A 14089-nucleotide genomic window follows, 5' to 3' on the forward strand; every position below is an offset into this window, starting at 1 on the left:
ACCAGTCCCGGTGACTGAGCACGGCCCTCCGGTCCCGCACACACCGCAGTCTCTTCCGCGCTCTCGGCTCCTGCGCGGGCGCGGAGAACGGCGCTCGGGGCAGAAACCCGGCTCCCGGGGCAGAAACCCGGCTCCCGGGGCAGAAACGCGGCTCCCGGGGCAGAAACGCGGCTCCCGGGGCAGAAACGCGGCTCCCGGGGCAGATTCCGTTCCTGGGGCAGCAACACGTACCCACGGGAGCTGCGGGGCACCCCACAGGAGCGGACTCGGAATAGCCCGGTGCTGCGCCCGACAGCCCGTGCCTGTCCCTGCCTCCCGGGCCGCGCCGCGCCCGGGTTGTCCCGCGGGCCGGAGCCCGACGGCGCGGGGCAGAGCCCGCAGGCAGAGCCCGCCTGAGGAGCTGGCGCCTGCGGGGGGTAGCGAAGAGCCCCGACTTCACCCCGAAGGGCACCCGGGACGCAGCGGAATGGGTTTTCTGCCCCTCACCCAGCCCGGGGCCAGCGGACGAGCGGCGGGGACAGGTGCGGCTCTGCCCCCGTTCCTCGGCCTCCGCCGAGGGCGGCCGCCACCCGCGCCCTGGCTGAGCTGGAAGCTTCCAGGCGGGCGGGCCGGGGCGCAGGAGCGGGACACGGGCCCCGGGCCCCGGGCCCGACCCGTGCGGACCCCCTCGAAGTGCCGTTGCGGGGCTGCGGGCAGCGACAGGGACGAGCGCTGCACGGCCGGGCCGCGTTCCCGGTGCCGCCCGAGGGCCATGTTCGCCCGCAGGGCCGCTATCGCAGCCGCTGCTCTGCGCAGTTCACCAGAAGCCCGGCCCTGGTGCCGCTCGGGCGCGGACTCCGCCTTGGAGCTGCCGCAGCGGGGCGGACTCTCCCGGTGGTGGATTGGGACCGGCCGTGACCGGTGCCCCGACGGGACGGGACAGGCAGTGAGCTATGCTGGATGCCCCGTCATAGGCGGCACGTCCCGGTCCGCAGACACCGGCGCCTCCGAGCCCCGTGGCCCAGCTGTGCCGACATGCGTGCCACCTTCCCCGCAGCGTGCAGTGCAGCCCAGCTGGCTGCCATGGCCCGCAGCAGCTGGACAGCTGCCTGGGGCTGCTCAGCCAGCACCCAGCACCACGGCCTCTGCAGGGGGACAGGGTGCTGGGAGGTCAGCGGGGTGCTGGGTGGTGGGTAAAGAGGAGCCTGAGCCATGGCTACAGCAGCACATGTTTATGGGGTCTGACCTGGTGTGTTGTGGGTAACAGGATGCAGCGACATGCTGGGCACAGAGATCGCACAAGCTACGGGGGGACCTGGGTCCCACAGGGCTGGCGCTGCCATGGTCCCACTCAGTGCCGGAACTGCTGTGCCGGCGAAGGGATGCGAATATCCTGCCCCTTCTCCAGCCGCCGCTCACAATCGATCAGGTAGTTCACACCATCTATCACCAGCTGCACCAGCTCCACCTGTACCGGGAGCACAGATATAATGACTCAAGGGCTGTTCTTAGAGCCACACCAGCAAGACACCTGGCTGGCCCCACTGTGCACAGGGCAGGCACTGCCACCCCCAGTACCCACATCCTGGCCCCAGCATACAGCCCTGGATGTGCGTGGGTGCCATGGGCCCATCACGCACAGATGTTCCAGAACCTCCCTCCCAAGCTCTGCCCAGCACCCACCTCTGACTTCCCCAGCCGGTCCAGGTTGGAGATGTCGAAGACACTCCCTGTGGCCGCAGTGTCCACACCGCCTGTCCCACGTTTCTGTAGCCGGAGGTTCTCCAGGATCTTAGGGAAGCGACTGTCCTGGTGCCCAGAGAAAATGTCAGTGCTCAGCAGGCCCAACAACAAGGGACTCAAGGGCTCTGCTGCCAAATGCTCCCTGGGGCAGCCATTTACAAGACCCGGTCACTGACCCCACACAGAGCCCTGCCCTGAGCAGACCCAGGCTCACTTCTGGGATCTGGGCCTCTTCCTCTAGCCAGGTACGCAGGCAGGGGCTAGACCCTGTGCCTCCTGGGGAATCCTGAGTGAGGTCCAGGGCCAGGTTCCATGCAGTCCTGCATGTCCCAAGTGTCTGAGCTCCCGACAGTCCTAGCCTGGCTCCCCACAGGACCAGCCATGTTAATACCTTGCTGAGCAGTGGCAGCTTGATGTGGACACCTGCTCGCAGCCCTGTGCCCAGGTTGGAGGGGCAGGTCAGGATGTAACCCAGCCGCTCATTCCACATAAACTCCCAGCCTCGCTCCTGGATTAGCCGCTCCACCTGAGTCAGAGGAGCAGGCAGATGTTTAGCCCTGGCCATGGGGTGCCCAGCCAAGGCAAGAGCGCAGAGGGCCAGCACCACAGCAGCCCTGCCTGCCACTCTCTGCCTGTCCACAGGGCTGGCACAGCAGTGTCTGTTGACACTCACCTCCTTCAGGCCCCGGCAGAACCGCTCAAAGACACGCTTCATATTGCCCCCCTTCTCCATGGAGATAACACGCGTGTGGTCCTCCTCATTGATCCAGATCAAGAAGGTCTTCTGGTTGTTGTGCCTAGGGACAGGGCAGCATTCAGCTGTGCTGGTGGCTCACAGAAGCCCTGTGCCTACCCAGCCGTGCCCCTTCTCCCCCTGCCACCATTGGTGCCAGTGCTGCCTTTGGTTCCGGTGCGCTGCCTGTGCCTGTGAGCATGTTGCCAGAGCCCAGCCTGGCAGCAGGGTGGGCACCCGGGAGATGCTCCTGGAGATGGGCCAGTGCCCATCCACATGAGCCATTGCAGGTGGCGGAAGCTGTGTCCAGCACCATGGCTGGGGACAGGAGCTGCACCATGCAGGCAGCAGGAGGGGGCTGAGAGGCATTGAGTGCATGCAGAAGGGGTTGGGTAGGGGCAGCTGGGGCTGGGGACCATGTGTGCTGCGGAGGTGTTTTCCATATAAAGGCACAGTGCCAGCGAGGGTGGTGTGGGTGGATGCGTGTGCCAGTTGTCGCACTGCAGGAGTGTGGGATGTTGTATTGCTGCACAGAGATGTTGAAAGGGAGGAATAAGATGTGACTGTGGCAGGGTAGGTTTGGTGGCAGGTAGAGTGTGCACAAAGCCAGGAGGACCTCTGGAGATTTCCCAGGGAGCAGAAGGAATTACAGGTTTTTGGCAGCCTTAGAGTACAAGGTGCTGCAAGACAGTGAGAGCAGGTAGGATTGACAGTAGGGGCTGGCTCCACAGTCACCCTTCCCAGGACAGTGCTGTGGTTTGTGTATGGAACAGTTAACTGATGGCCGTGGTGCACAAGGGGCTCCCAGGAGAAGCCACAGAGCCCCGGGTGGGCATGGTCCAGGGAGACTGGTGCCACATGTGCTGGAGTCTGCGGTGCAGTGAACACAGGAAACATGGGTGGCAGGGCTGAGGCAGATGGATGGAGGAGCAGCATCCCCCCATCTCTGCTCTGCTGACTGCCCAGTGCTGGGGCAGATCCTCACCAGATCCCTCGGGCGTCAGGCCAGTCCCGGGCCATTCCTGCTGCTGTCAGGAGCGGGGACACCGGCTTGTCAAAGAGGAAGTGGTCCTGGAGGGAGGCAGAGTGCATGGGCTCACCAGGGCTGCTTGGCTGGAGCCAGGGCATCTTCACTGGTCCCAGTGTTCCCTGTCTCACTGGTCCCAGCCTGTCATGCAGGTGATCCACAGTGACACTCCCAAGCAGGGCACCCACAGGCAGGAGCACCAGCCCTGTGCCACAAGCCTGCCTTCGTCTGGACACGGGCAGAGACATGGGGCAAGAGTCAGAGGTGGCTGTGAGCTGCTGGGGCTGTGCTCAGAGAGCTGGCTTGGGAGGGCTAAGCAGCACTGTGAGCACCCTCTCTGCTGTTGGGCAGCCTCTCTAGGGCAGGTGTCTTAGTCCCACAAGACAGCAGGGCTGGGAAAGGAGGATACAACCTCCCAGAGGAGCAATGCTGGGGAAGGGGTCCTAGTTGGGAGCTGTACTGACTCACGTCAATGAGCTGCTGTTGCTCCTTCTCAGTCATCTCGCTGAGACGGTAGTACCGGCCTGCCAGGTCCCCAGTGAGGCCGTTCAGTGCGTCCACAGTCACCTTCTCCACCTCCCGCCTCTCGGCGCGGGTGCAGGCTGGCGGCAGGCTCAGCCCACGGATGCTGCGCCCAGTCCGGACTCGGGATGAGAGCACGTAGCGCTCATCGAACTGGCCAAACTTTATCTGGAACAGACAGGAGCCACAGCATGTTTATGGCATGGCACTGGTGCCGGCGGGGCCCTGTGTGCAGCAGGGCTGTCCAGCTCACGGACCTTGCTGGCATCCAGGTCTGTGGTGTGCCTCATGGTGCGGGGGTTGTATCCGTTGTGCCGCTCCTGAATCACGGGGTCAAACAGATCAGCAAACACCTGGAAGCAAGCAGGACAATGTACAACACTGCAAACCCAGTACTTCCTAAAGCCTCTGCTGTGAGCTCGGCATGGCCGCACTGCGAGCGTGGGGGACATGGCAGCATGGGGACCCGCAGAGGGTGACTGGGAGCAGCGTGTCCTGCAGTGCAACAGCAATCCAAGGAGTCAGTGTGGCAGGAGCCTCTAGGGCTCCAGGAACAGCTGCTCCAAAGGAGCCCTTTGTCCCGCAGGGACATGTGACCGACTGGGGCCTCTACAGCTGCTCAGGGTGGGCAGGATGAGGTGGGCAGTAATGTGGGCTGCTGGGGGTACATGGGTACCAGGACTCCTCTGGCTGCTGCAGGCAAGGCTCTGGCTGCCACTCACCTCATAGGTCTCTTCATCACCGGCTACAATACCCACAGTCTTGATGAAGGGGTGGCCAGGATTGTCAACGCCAGTTTGAATGCACTGGTCCAAGGTCCAGCCATTTGGGGTTGCCTTGTCACAGAGCCTGCTGTAGATGGCTGGTGTCAGGTTGTTGGCCATGCAGTTGTTGTGCTTCCGCAGGTCGGGGTACTCAGCACTGTGGGAGGAGAGACAGAAGAATCTTTTGGGGCCAGGGGGACATATGTGAGCAGGGGAGCTCAAGGAGAGGTCAAACTGCTCTGCTTATCCACAGCAGCCAGGAGCAGGGAGGCAGTTACAAGCATTGCAGGGTGAGGGCAGGGAGCAGCGTGAGCTGAAGGCTGGCACTGAACCAGGACAAGAGTCCACGAGCAAATCTGGACTGGTCATTAGGGAGTGGCTCCTTATCAGCAATGCAGAAGGGCCCCAGTGTGGGAGAACCTGCCAGGTGAGCTGTGGGGCCAGGGCAGCTGGGCCATAACGTGAGGGTCTCACTTCCCTTGCCCTCCCTGGGGCTGTCCTGACACCAGCCCAAATAGAGGGGACATGCTCCCTGTCTGCTGGTGCAGTGGGTGGGGGAGGCAGGGCTTGCAGTCTGTGAGGCCCAGTGGGCCTGACCCCTGAGGCCCCTGTCCCTCTGCCCCCCGGATGCTTTGGGGCAGGAGATCGGCTGACCCCGGATCTGCAGCTGGTGGGAATTGCACAGCCCCGGCGCACTTTATTGTATTAGAGGAACGCTTTCCTCTAATCAGCTTAGTGGGAGGCCGTCCCCTGACCTCATTCCCACTTTAGACAGGCTTTGTGCTTGTTCTGTGGTCACGGAGAGGGGATTGGCAGGGCAGGACCCTGACAGTGCTTGCATTGGCCAAATCTTTCCTGCTGGGACCTGGTGCCTCTGCTTGCCTTAGTGGGTCAGGACTGGCCCTTACCGGCCCAGGAGACCTGGCTGGTGGCTGGAGAAGGTCCTGCATCCCTGGGGACACCTGCCTCCCCTTCTGAGAGAGGCCTGCTTTGGGGATGACACAGCTTGGGAGGGATCCATGTGGGAGAAAAGGTGCTCGAACTAGCACAGGTCTGGGTTGGTGGGAGCAACTGGCAGATAGCAGCACCAGCAGAAAGTCTAGGCACCTTCCTGTGCTCAGCTCCTGCTTCTGATGCTCACACTGGGCACCAGGTCTGGCTACCAGTGCCAGCCCCATGCTGCAATGCAGAGCCCTGTGGCTGCCACCGCCTCCTCGCTGTGCCTGTGGGCCAAGGAATGTGCATTGGCCCTTTGCCCACTGCTTGGCTACTGCTTGTGCCTTCCTGCACTGTGCAGAAAGAAAGGGAGGCAAGGCTCACATTGTCTGTGTTGTGCAGGGAAGCACTCAAAGCTCCCACTCAGACCAGCATAAGGAGGCATTTGCTCCAAGCAAGAACTCGTCTCAGGGCTGAGGGAGCTGAGGGCTGCTCCCAGCCCACGCACAGACCTGTGCCCTGGTGAGATGCCCCAGCTCAGAGGGTGATGCAGAGGGCATGGGAGAAAGCCTGCCCTGGTGTCCCCCACTGCTCGTGCCCCTGCCATCTCCTGGCCACTGCCCCAGGTCTCCCCAGGGTGACACATTTGTAAAAAGCATTTGCTGATCAGAATGGGACACTTAAGACAGTTTCCTCCACTGACCCAGCATGGCTCATGGTGCTGGGGATGCCAGGACTACCTGCTGTGTTTTCTACACAGTAGATGCTGCCCAGGAGCAGCAGAGGTTCCCAAGGGAAGCCAGCTTACTCCCAGTAGGCAGGATGTTGCTGTGGGTTGAAGCATGCTGTCTGCCATGGCTGTCCACATATTCCCTGAGGTGATTAGCAGCCAAAACCTGAGACTCCAGGCTCTGCCTGCAGATGCTGTGCCTGCTGCAGTGCTGACTGAGTGTCTGGTCAGTGTGCACCCTCCCCTGAACATCCCTGAACCACAGACAGGAAATCAGGGCAATCTCTCCTCAGCCTTTCTAGAGCACCCAAACTCAGCTGGATAGTGCCAGGACCAGCTAGGTCATACCAGGGTGAAGATCCTGAGAACCTGGTGCTGTGCTCACTATAGTGCCACAGAACCAGCAGGGGAGGATGCCAGTCACTGAGTCCAGGTTTTGTCCAGGCTGGCACTGGACAGCTTTGGCAATAGCACTGCACTCCCACTGCATGCTTGGGGTGCCCAGGGATCATGAGTTACAAATGTGAAGATGATGCTGCACTTGGGCTTACTTTGGCTGCCTTGGTACCTTGGCTGGTTTTAAAATTGACCCTTACTGCATCATATTTTGTTCCCAGTGCCATAGCACCAAGCAGTATCTTACAGGTCTTTTCCCATTTCAGTGATTCCATGATTCCACAGTTCTGTGGTAGGGTGGGCTCCTCCCTGGCTGCAGAGGCTAAAAGCGTGGCTGTGTGCCAGGAGTGCCCCTCAGTGCTGCTGCTGGCGCTGTCCTGCACTTACCTTGGCACTGCTGTCCTGCCCGTGACCTTGGGGTGCTGCCACCCACAGCAGCCACCCCCTCTGCCCTTGCAGGAGCAGGATCCTCACCCCAGCGCAGACCTGCTCAGCAGCAAGTAGGGATGATTAGCCTGTCCACTGACTGGGCAGCCTCTCTGGAAGTGACAGAAACCTGCATCTTGCCACAGCTCTTCATTACTAATCTGGCAGCCTCCAGTGCCCTTCCTGGCATCAGTAGCTGATGGTGCCCAGTCAGCCCCAGCTGCGCGTTGCCTCTAGAGAGGGTTGGGGGCACGTGGGGCAAGCAGCAGACCCCAGCGTGGTGCGGAGCCAGGAGCTGGCAGGTTGCTGCAAGCAGCTGAGCACGAGGCTTTTTTATGCAGGGAGGAGGGGGCTTGTGCTTTGTGTGGAGGTGCTTTGGTGGGGAGCTCCCGTGTGATCACTCAGATGTGGTGCTGTGCCTGGCATAGGACCCATGTGGCAGCAGGCACATGGTGCCCATGTTTCCTTGAAGGGGGGAGTACCTGTGCCCTCTCAGCCTGGCCACTCATACTGCAGTGCCTCTGACAGGAGACTGTAAAGTGTTGCTCAAACCCCTCAGGGCTGCTGCAAATGTCTCTCACCCTAAAGACTAGGCAAAATCCCCAGGCAAGTTGGCTTACCCCTGCAGACTGAGGCGCTGCAGCTCACCCCTGAGTCTGTCCAGACTCTTTTTCAAGTATCAGTACCATCACAGAACCATTCCCAGTTGAACAGAATCCCCCAACAGGCTCATTTTAGAGCTTCTCAGCCATATCCCCATCTTGATTTCATCCCCTCCTGACCTGGTATCTGTGGCTCTGCAGTTGTTCAGAAAGCTGGAAAACATACTCCCCTTGAGAGGTGAATAATCAATAACATCAAGCCTTTGTCATTCTTTGAACTCTCTCCCTTTCCATAGCCGGTTTTCTGTGGCCCAGCATAGCAGACTGGAGCCCCAGCCCCAGCTCCCTGTCAGCCCTCCACACGTGCAGGGCTCCCAGCCTGCAATGCAGCGCTGCAAGGCACCGCTCTGACTGTCGGCGTTTGGTGCAGGGATGGCAGCAGCTGATGGTGTTCAGAGCAGCAACATGCTGCTTCCTTGCCATTATGCTCCTTCCCTGTGCAGAGTCTCTGCTGGCCTTGGCATGAGGAGGAATACCCAGTCCTCATGTTCCTGGCCTGACTCTGGGATGTGCTAGGCCAGGCAGCTGGTGTCAGCATGAGGTGGAAGGACTGGCCAGTGGCCACCATGCCCCTCTTCTCTCCCAGTCCTGGCCCTGTTCCTACCCTGTCCAGCCCTTGTGAGGCACAGGCAGTTGCTGCCCCCTGTCCTGTCTGGTGCTGTGCCACTGCATGCTCAGCATGGAGGGCCATGCTTCTCAGACCTGGCAGCACAAACACCAGGCAGGACCAGCCTCTGCCTCTCCCAGCCCCACTTCCTTATTGCCACAACAAGTGAAGGTGAGCAGAGCCATGGGAATGCAGAGTACCTGACTCTCCCAGGCCTGCCTGAGGCAGTCCTTGGCAAAGAGTGGTTTGGAGGGAAGTGACCAGACCTTGGCACTGTGCTGTAGCTGTGACACTTATCTGGCTTAAGGGATCAGGCACTGGGTGTACAAATAGGGCCAGGGCTCTTGCAGAGCCAGAATTACCTCAAAAGCACTCCTAAGCCAGGCTGTGGCCGTGCATGTGCCCGCCTGGGCGACCTCGAATCCGTGCCTGCCTCCCAGAAGTCCCAGTTGCACATCTTGGGGCTCATTGTCATTTAAAATATGCCCACAGGCTGGGGCTGCCTCCTCAGCACCCCATGGCCACTCCAGTTCTCCCTTTAGAAACTGGCCCAGAGAGGGAAGGGGGAGGACCTGCCAGCAAAGCTTTTCTTTTCAATAGAGGAGTCCCTGTCCTGAAAGCAGGCACGTGGGAAGGCTGGTACAGCCAGATGAGGTTGGGCCAGAAGCTGCTGTCAGCGTCTAGGGGCTGCCCTGACACCAGCTCCCACGTTTGGAGCTCCTGGGTGTGCCTCCAGGAGGACAAAATGGACCCTTTGCTCCATTCTGCTCCTACCAGGACATTGGCAAAGTCTGTCCTGGCTTCTGTTGGACTGAGCCTGGGGTACATCCCGGCAGGTGCTCACTGTCCTTGCACTGCGGCCCCCAGGCTGGCCCATCTCTCCAGCAGCCCCAATCTGTGCCCTCCCTGTCACCCTGGCAAGTCCCCCGGCACCCAAACCCCGCTGCCAAGCACTTGTGTCGCTCCCGCATTCCTCGGGCTGCAGTGGCTTGTCCCAGTGCTCTGGGGCCCCCCAGGGCGGGCGGCAGCCCCGGGGCTCCCGGTCCGGACTGCAGCTCCCATAGCAGCCTCCGGACCCTGGGACGGGCCCGGAGCGGGCCCCGCAGCCCTACCGGCCCCTCTCTGCGGGTCCTGCAGGTGTGTGCCTGGGGTGCCGTGGGGCCGGTGCCCTTGTTCTTTGCGAGGTCGACGGGGCCCGCCGTGCAGGGGACCGGCAGCCCGAGGCGGGGCGGCTCCTCTAACACGGCCGAGCCCCACCGCGGGCTCGGTTCACGGGCCTCCGGGTCCTCCCCGCCACGGACGAGCAGCGTCCGCCGCGCCGCCCCCGTGAGCTGCTCCGGGACTCGCCGGCCCGGCCGCAGCCGAGGGGCTCCCGCGCCCTCCCCGGTGCCGGTGCCGGTGCCGGTGCCGGTGCCGGTGCCGGTGTCGGTGCCGCAGAGACCGTCCCTCGCCCGCCGCCCGCGCACATTACCTGGGCGGGTATCGCCGACGCTGACGGTCGCCCGCGCTGACCGAATCCCGAGCGAGCAGGAATCCGGCGGCGAGGGAGCCGGCGCCCACCATGGCCAGGAGGCCGGCGGAGCGGCGAGAGGAGAGAGCGCGGGCGAGGGTGCTGGCCATGGCGGAGCGGCAGAGCGAGCGCGCCGGGGCGGGCGGCGGACGTGAGGGGAATAGGAACGGGAATGGGAATGGGAACGGGAGCGGCGGTGGGACGCGCGAGGGGCGGGGAGCCGGCGGGGCACGGGGGGGCCGGGCGGCACCGCCACCTGCTCAGCCGCCCCGCCCCGCCCCTCCCCACCGAGGCCGGCGGCGCTTTCAGCACCGCGCGCCGGACAGCGCCGGAGGGACGGCTGCGGCGGACCGGGCCGGCTCCGCACCGCGGGACCCGCACTCCGGACCTCTGCGCCGCGCTCCTTGGCGGGCGGTGGCGGCCGGCTCAAAGTTCGTGCACCTGAAGCCGAGAGCGGCGGACGCGGCTTCTCTACGGGATGCGGCCAGTGATGGGTCGCGGGGCCGGGGATCAGTTCTCGGCGGTCACCGGCCCTCCCGCAGTGCTCCGTGCCCGCCGCACCGGCGGGGCAGGGAGCGTTCGCCGCCGTAGACCCCACGAGACGAGAGGGGCTGTGCACGGCACACGGGAAGCGGCTCACGGGAAGCTCCGGCACACGGGAAGCGGCTGCCCGGTACAGCCGCGCGCCCAGCCCGGTATAGCCGGTGCGGCCGCGTGTTCCCCCGGTGCGGCCACGCGGATGCCGTTACAGCGCGGACCCGGCGCGGGGCCCGCACCCACGTGCGCGGGGCGCGCCAGCACCACAGCAGTTCCCGCCGCCGCCGCCAGGGGCCGCCACGCTGCGCCCGCCGCCTTCGGCCGGCCCGCCCCCTCCGCGCCGATTGGCCGCCTGCGGCCGTCAGCGGGCACTGATTGGCCGGCGGCGGCGTCCGCAGCGCAGGGTGCGCTCGGAGGCCGCAGGTGAGCGGAGGGAAATGGCGGCGCCCGGCGGGGCGCCCTCTGCTGCTGGCGACGGGGGCCGGGGTGGCCCCGGGACGGCCGGGGGGCCGGGGGCAGGCGGGGCCGGGGCCGCGGCCGGGGTCAGCAAGAGAAGGCAAGCGAATCGAAGGAGGGGTGGGGTGGAGCGGTCGGCGATGCCGCTGCTGGGCCTGGTTTGTCGGCGGCTGTCGCGGAGCGCCCGGCGGGCGGCAGCGGAGGCCCCTCCTCGAGCTCGGCCCCGCGCCTGCCGGCCCCGCGGCCTGCTGCCGCCACTCGCCCGTGTCTGCGGGGCCCGGCCCAGCGGCCCCCCGCGCACCGGGAGCTCCGCCCGGCACAGGCGCAGCGGTGGGCGGGATTGGGCCCGGCCGCTCCGGGCGGGCGAGCTCGGTCTCTGAGTGCCGGTGCGGTGCCGGTACCGGTGATAATACCGTGCCCGTGCCACCGCGGTGCCGGTACTAGTGCCAGTGGGGTGCCGGTGCCTGCCTGCCCTCCAGGCCGTGGCTGCTTGCGGCTGTGCCGCTCTCCCGGGCCGGCCCCGGTCCCGGTGCCACCCGTGCCAGGCGGGCCGGGGTCTGCGCAGCCCCGGCGGGATGGAGCGGCAGTAAACACTCACGGACAGGGATCATTTTGGGAGAATTCCGGTGCTGAGGAGTTTCACGCTTTACAAACTCAAGAATCTTATTAAATATCTCGTTATGAGCAGTCTAAGCCACGGACGGGTCTCGCCGCTGTGCACAGGGCACAGCCCTGCTGGGGATGCGGCGGGAACCCGGAGGCTGCGCGGGGTGTGCGGGGGAGCTGGACGGGAGCCGTGCGATGCTCGCCCTGCTCCGCGCTCTGGGTCTGCAGCGTTTTGTATGTTTGCCCTCGCTGAACGCGCTGCTTGAATAGGCTGAACTTGACTTCAGCTTCCTGGCTGTGAGCACCTTGAGGTTCTGTGTAACCAGCACAGAGGGGTTTCTGTGATACATCACATCCAAATAGCTTTATTTATTAGCCCCAGTATAGGTGTTTTTTCTCTTCTGAAGCAATTAAGTGTCCATTATAAGAGCACAGCTTTCACCTTGTGTAAGCATGGAATTAACCTTAATGCAAACAGCCCTTGTGGCAATGGGAGTAACTCTTTGGGCAGAGGTGTGTCACTGGGCATGTGTGCAGAGGTACTTCACTGCTCAGGGCCTGAGTTTTCAGGGTTAGGTTTTTTGGGTTGGTTGGTTGTAGGGCCCACAGTAGTTTCAGGTAGTTCTACAAGACATTGCCGGCATTAGTATTTTAAAATGCAAGCTGTGTGTGTTCTGGAAGGTCATGATCCTGCAGGTGCTTGACATGACTTGGCCGGGCTGTGGGTCTCTGAGCTGGATCATCCTTGCAGCTGTTGGCATGCTGGGGTACCCTGAATTCCTCAGGCCTCCTGCTGAGTGTCCCCTGATGTCCCCAGGCCTGAGCTCCACTCCAGAGCTGCCTCTTCCGCTGCCACCAGGGATGTGATCAGCAGTGTACCCATCCGTCAGCCTGGCACTGCAGAGATTGCACCTGCCTCTGCACCTTTTGTTTAAAAAACAAAAGGAAAAACCCAACCGTCAAACCCACCCTTTGGGTGGTTAATGCCACGCTGCGTACAAAGTCAGTACAAGACTTGATCATACCTTCTCTCTTAAATGTCTGGTGCCTCAGAAGCAGGGCACAAAGAGTCTCTTTGTTCTGTGAACACTCTTATCGGAACAGCACCAGAATAATCTGCTGGGGAACTGGTAAACAGTGTGCTATCTCATTCCTTATCACTAATGCAGGGCAGTCTAGGGAGCTGAATCTATCTCAGGGCGCTCAGAGGCAAGGTGTGCAGTTCTGCTTCGGGTTGTGTGTCAGCAGGTTCTTAGTTCCGTTGGGTGGTTACAGTAACCTTTGGTATGATTGTGCAGCATATCACAGCTACCCTTCTTGGAAGTGTAGCAGGAAACTCTTTAACTGTGGAAGCTGGCGTGTACCTCCTCCTATATCTGTGGCAGAACTACCAAGCCTGAATATTCTGACTCAAAGCCAGAATCACCTTTACCTTTTGTGTGCATATGCCAGAGCCATGCTAATGCATTTGTCTCCCTTGGACAACACAACCAGCACCATTAACTAAACACTGAATTTTCTTGCTATGAGAAGTGAGAGGTGAGGTCCTTAGCACTCTCAGCAACTGGAAACTGAACTGAGTGTGTGGCCTCCAGGAGCAGTTACCTCAACGAGCAGCAGGGATGGTGCAGAACCATCAGCAGCGTGCAGTCAGTGGTTCTTGTAGCTCTGGGTGTGACGAGCTGTGGGCTGGGTGCCCTTCAGTACCCTGTAAGTGTTCTGTAAGGGCAATTGCCACCCTCCTGTCACATGAACTGTGTGACAGCTCAGCACTAGAGCTGGCTCAGGTGCTGTGGGGAAACCTTACTGACCTTTAACACCAGAATAGAGCTCCACTTGTCTGTGTCCGTTTAAGAGCAGCAGCGTGAATTTTGGATGCCTTAGTTATGCCTGAAGCTAGAAGTTCAGTTTCATCAAGAGTGTAGTCACTTGGTATAAATCTAGTCAGGTAAGGGATCTACTTTCAAGAACTTTTGGTTAACCCTCTCTCTCTCTCCCCACCCCTGAGATTGTGAGGCTTTCCCTGTTAATGCCATGCACATCAGTGACTCTCAGTTTCAGTGAGACTCAGTTTTTACGTCACTTGAGTGTGGTGTGTCATGGCTTTGAGGCACAGCTGTAGAGCACGGAAGGGGTTTTTTTCTGGGATAGGAGCAGGAATGTAGAGAAGTCATTGCTTTCTTAGTTCTTAGGGCAAAGGCTTCCCTGCTGCTTGATTTTTCCAGGAGGGAGGGGAGAGTAAGGGATTGGAGAAGATAACCCGCCTCCTCCTCTTGCGTTGTTTGCTTCACTTCCTTAAATCATCAGCCATCAAGCTTACAGTGTACTTGCTAAGGGCTCGTTCTACACTGGCATGCTGAGGCAGCAGGGCTCAGGGATGAAAATGGTTCCTGGCATGTTGGGAATCCTATTGTTCTCCTGTGGAAATAGTAGGGCTATATGGAGGACACAGTAA

At 61.6% G+C, this 14089-nt stretch overlaps 2 protein-coding genes across 9 annotated transcripts in view; one reads left to right on the forward strand and one right to left on the reverse strand.

Annotated features, from left to right (window-relative positions):
* Nucleotides 1-14089, forward strand: part of PPIP5K1 (diphosphoinositol pentakisphosphate kinase 1) — a 57160-nt gene that overhangs the window by 447 nt on the left and 42624 nt on the right. For 5 of the 8 annotated variants that reach the window (XM_071568089.1, XM_071568093.1, XM_071568095.1 and 2 more), the window contains exon 1: nucleotides 10960-10995. The exons of 1 other annotated variant lie outside the window; for it this stretch is intronic. The gene's annotated coding sequence lies outside the window, so the exon portion shown is untranslated. 2 more of the 8 variants (XM_071568091.1, XM_071568090.1) reach the window with 2 other exon arrangements.
* On the reverse strand, nucleotides 1203-10256 carry CKMT1A (creatine kinase, mitochondrial 1A). The gene is made up of 9 exons (XM_071568319.1): nucleotides 9997-10256; nucleotides 4727-4925; nucleotides 4262-4357; nucleotides 3951-4172; nucleotides 3441-3526; nucleotides 2396-2519; nucleotides 2114-2248; nucleotides 1663-1788; nucleotides 1203-1447 (listed from the first exon to the last, which is right to left on the reverse strand). The coding sequence occupies exons 1-9, from the start codon at nucleotides 10143-10145 to the stop codon at nucleotides 1331-1333; spliced, it is 1254 nt and encodes a 417-aa protein (XP_071424420.1). The 5' UTR covers nucleotides 10146-10256; the 3' UTR covers nucleotides 1203-1330.

This window comes from Pithys albifrons, chromosome 13 (assembly GCF_047495875.1).
Source record: "Pithys albifrons albifrons isolate INPA30051 chromosome 13, PitAlb_v1, whole genome shotgun sequence".
Taxonomy (NCBI): domain Eukaryota; kingdom Metazoa; phylum Chordata; class Aves; order Passeriformes; family Thamnophilidae; genus Pithys; species Pithys albifrons.

Excerpts from the sequence above, each read along its gene's own strand:
- CKMT1A (XM_071568319.1), bottom strand. The coding sequence starts at position 10,145 with ATGGCCAGCACCCTCGCCCGCGCTCTCTCCTCTCGCCGCTCCGCCGGC. Across the intron at positions 3,527-3,950 it reads AGCAACAGCAGCTCATTGAC|GACCACTTCCTCTTTGACAA; the intron begins GTGAGTCAGTAC and ends GCCTCCCTCCAG. Across the intron at positions 2,520-3,440 it reads CCTGACGCCCGAGGGATCTG|GCACAACAACCAGAAGACCT; the intron begins GTGAGGATCTGC and ends CCCTGTCCCTAG.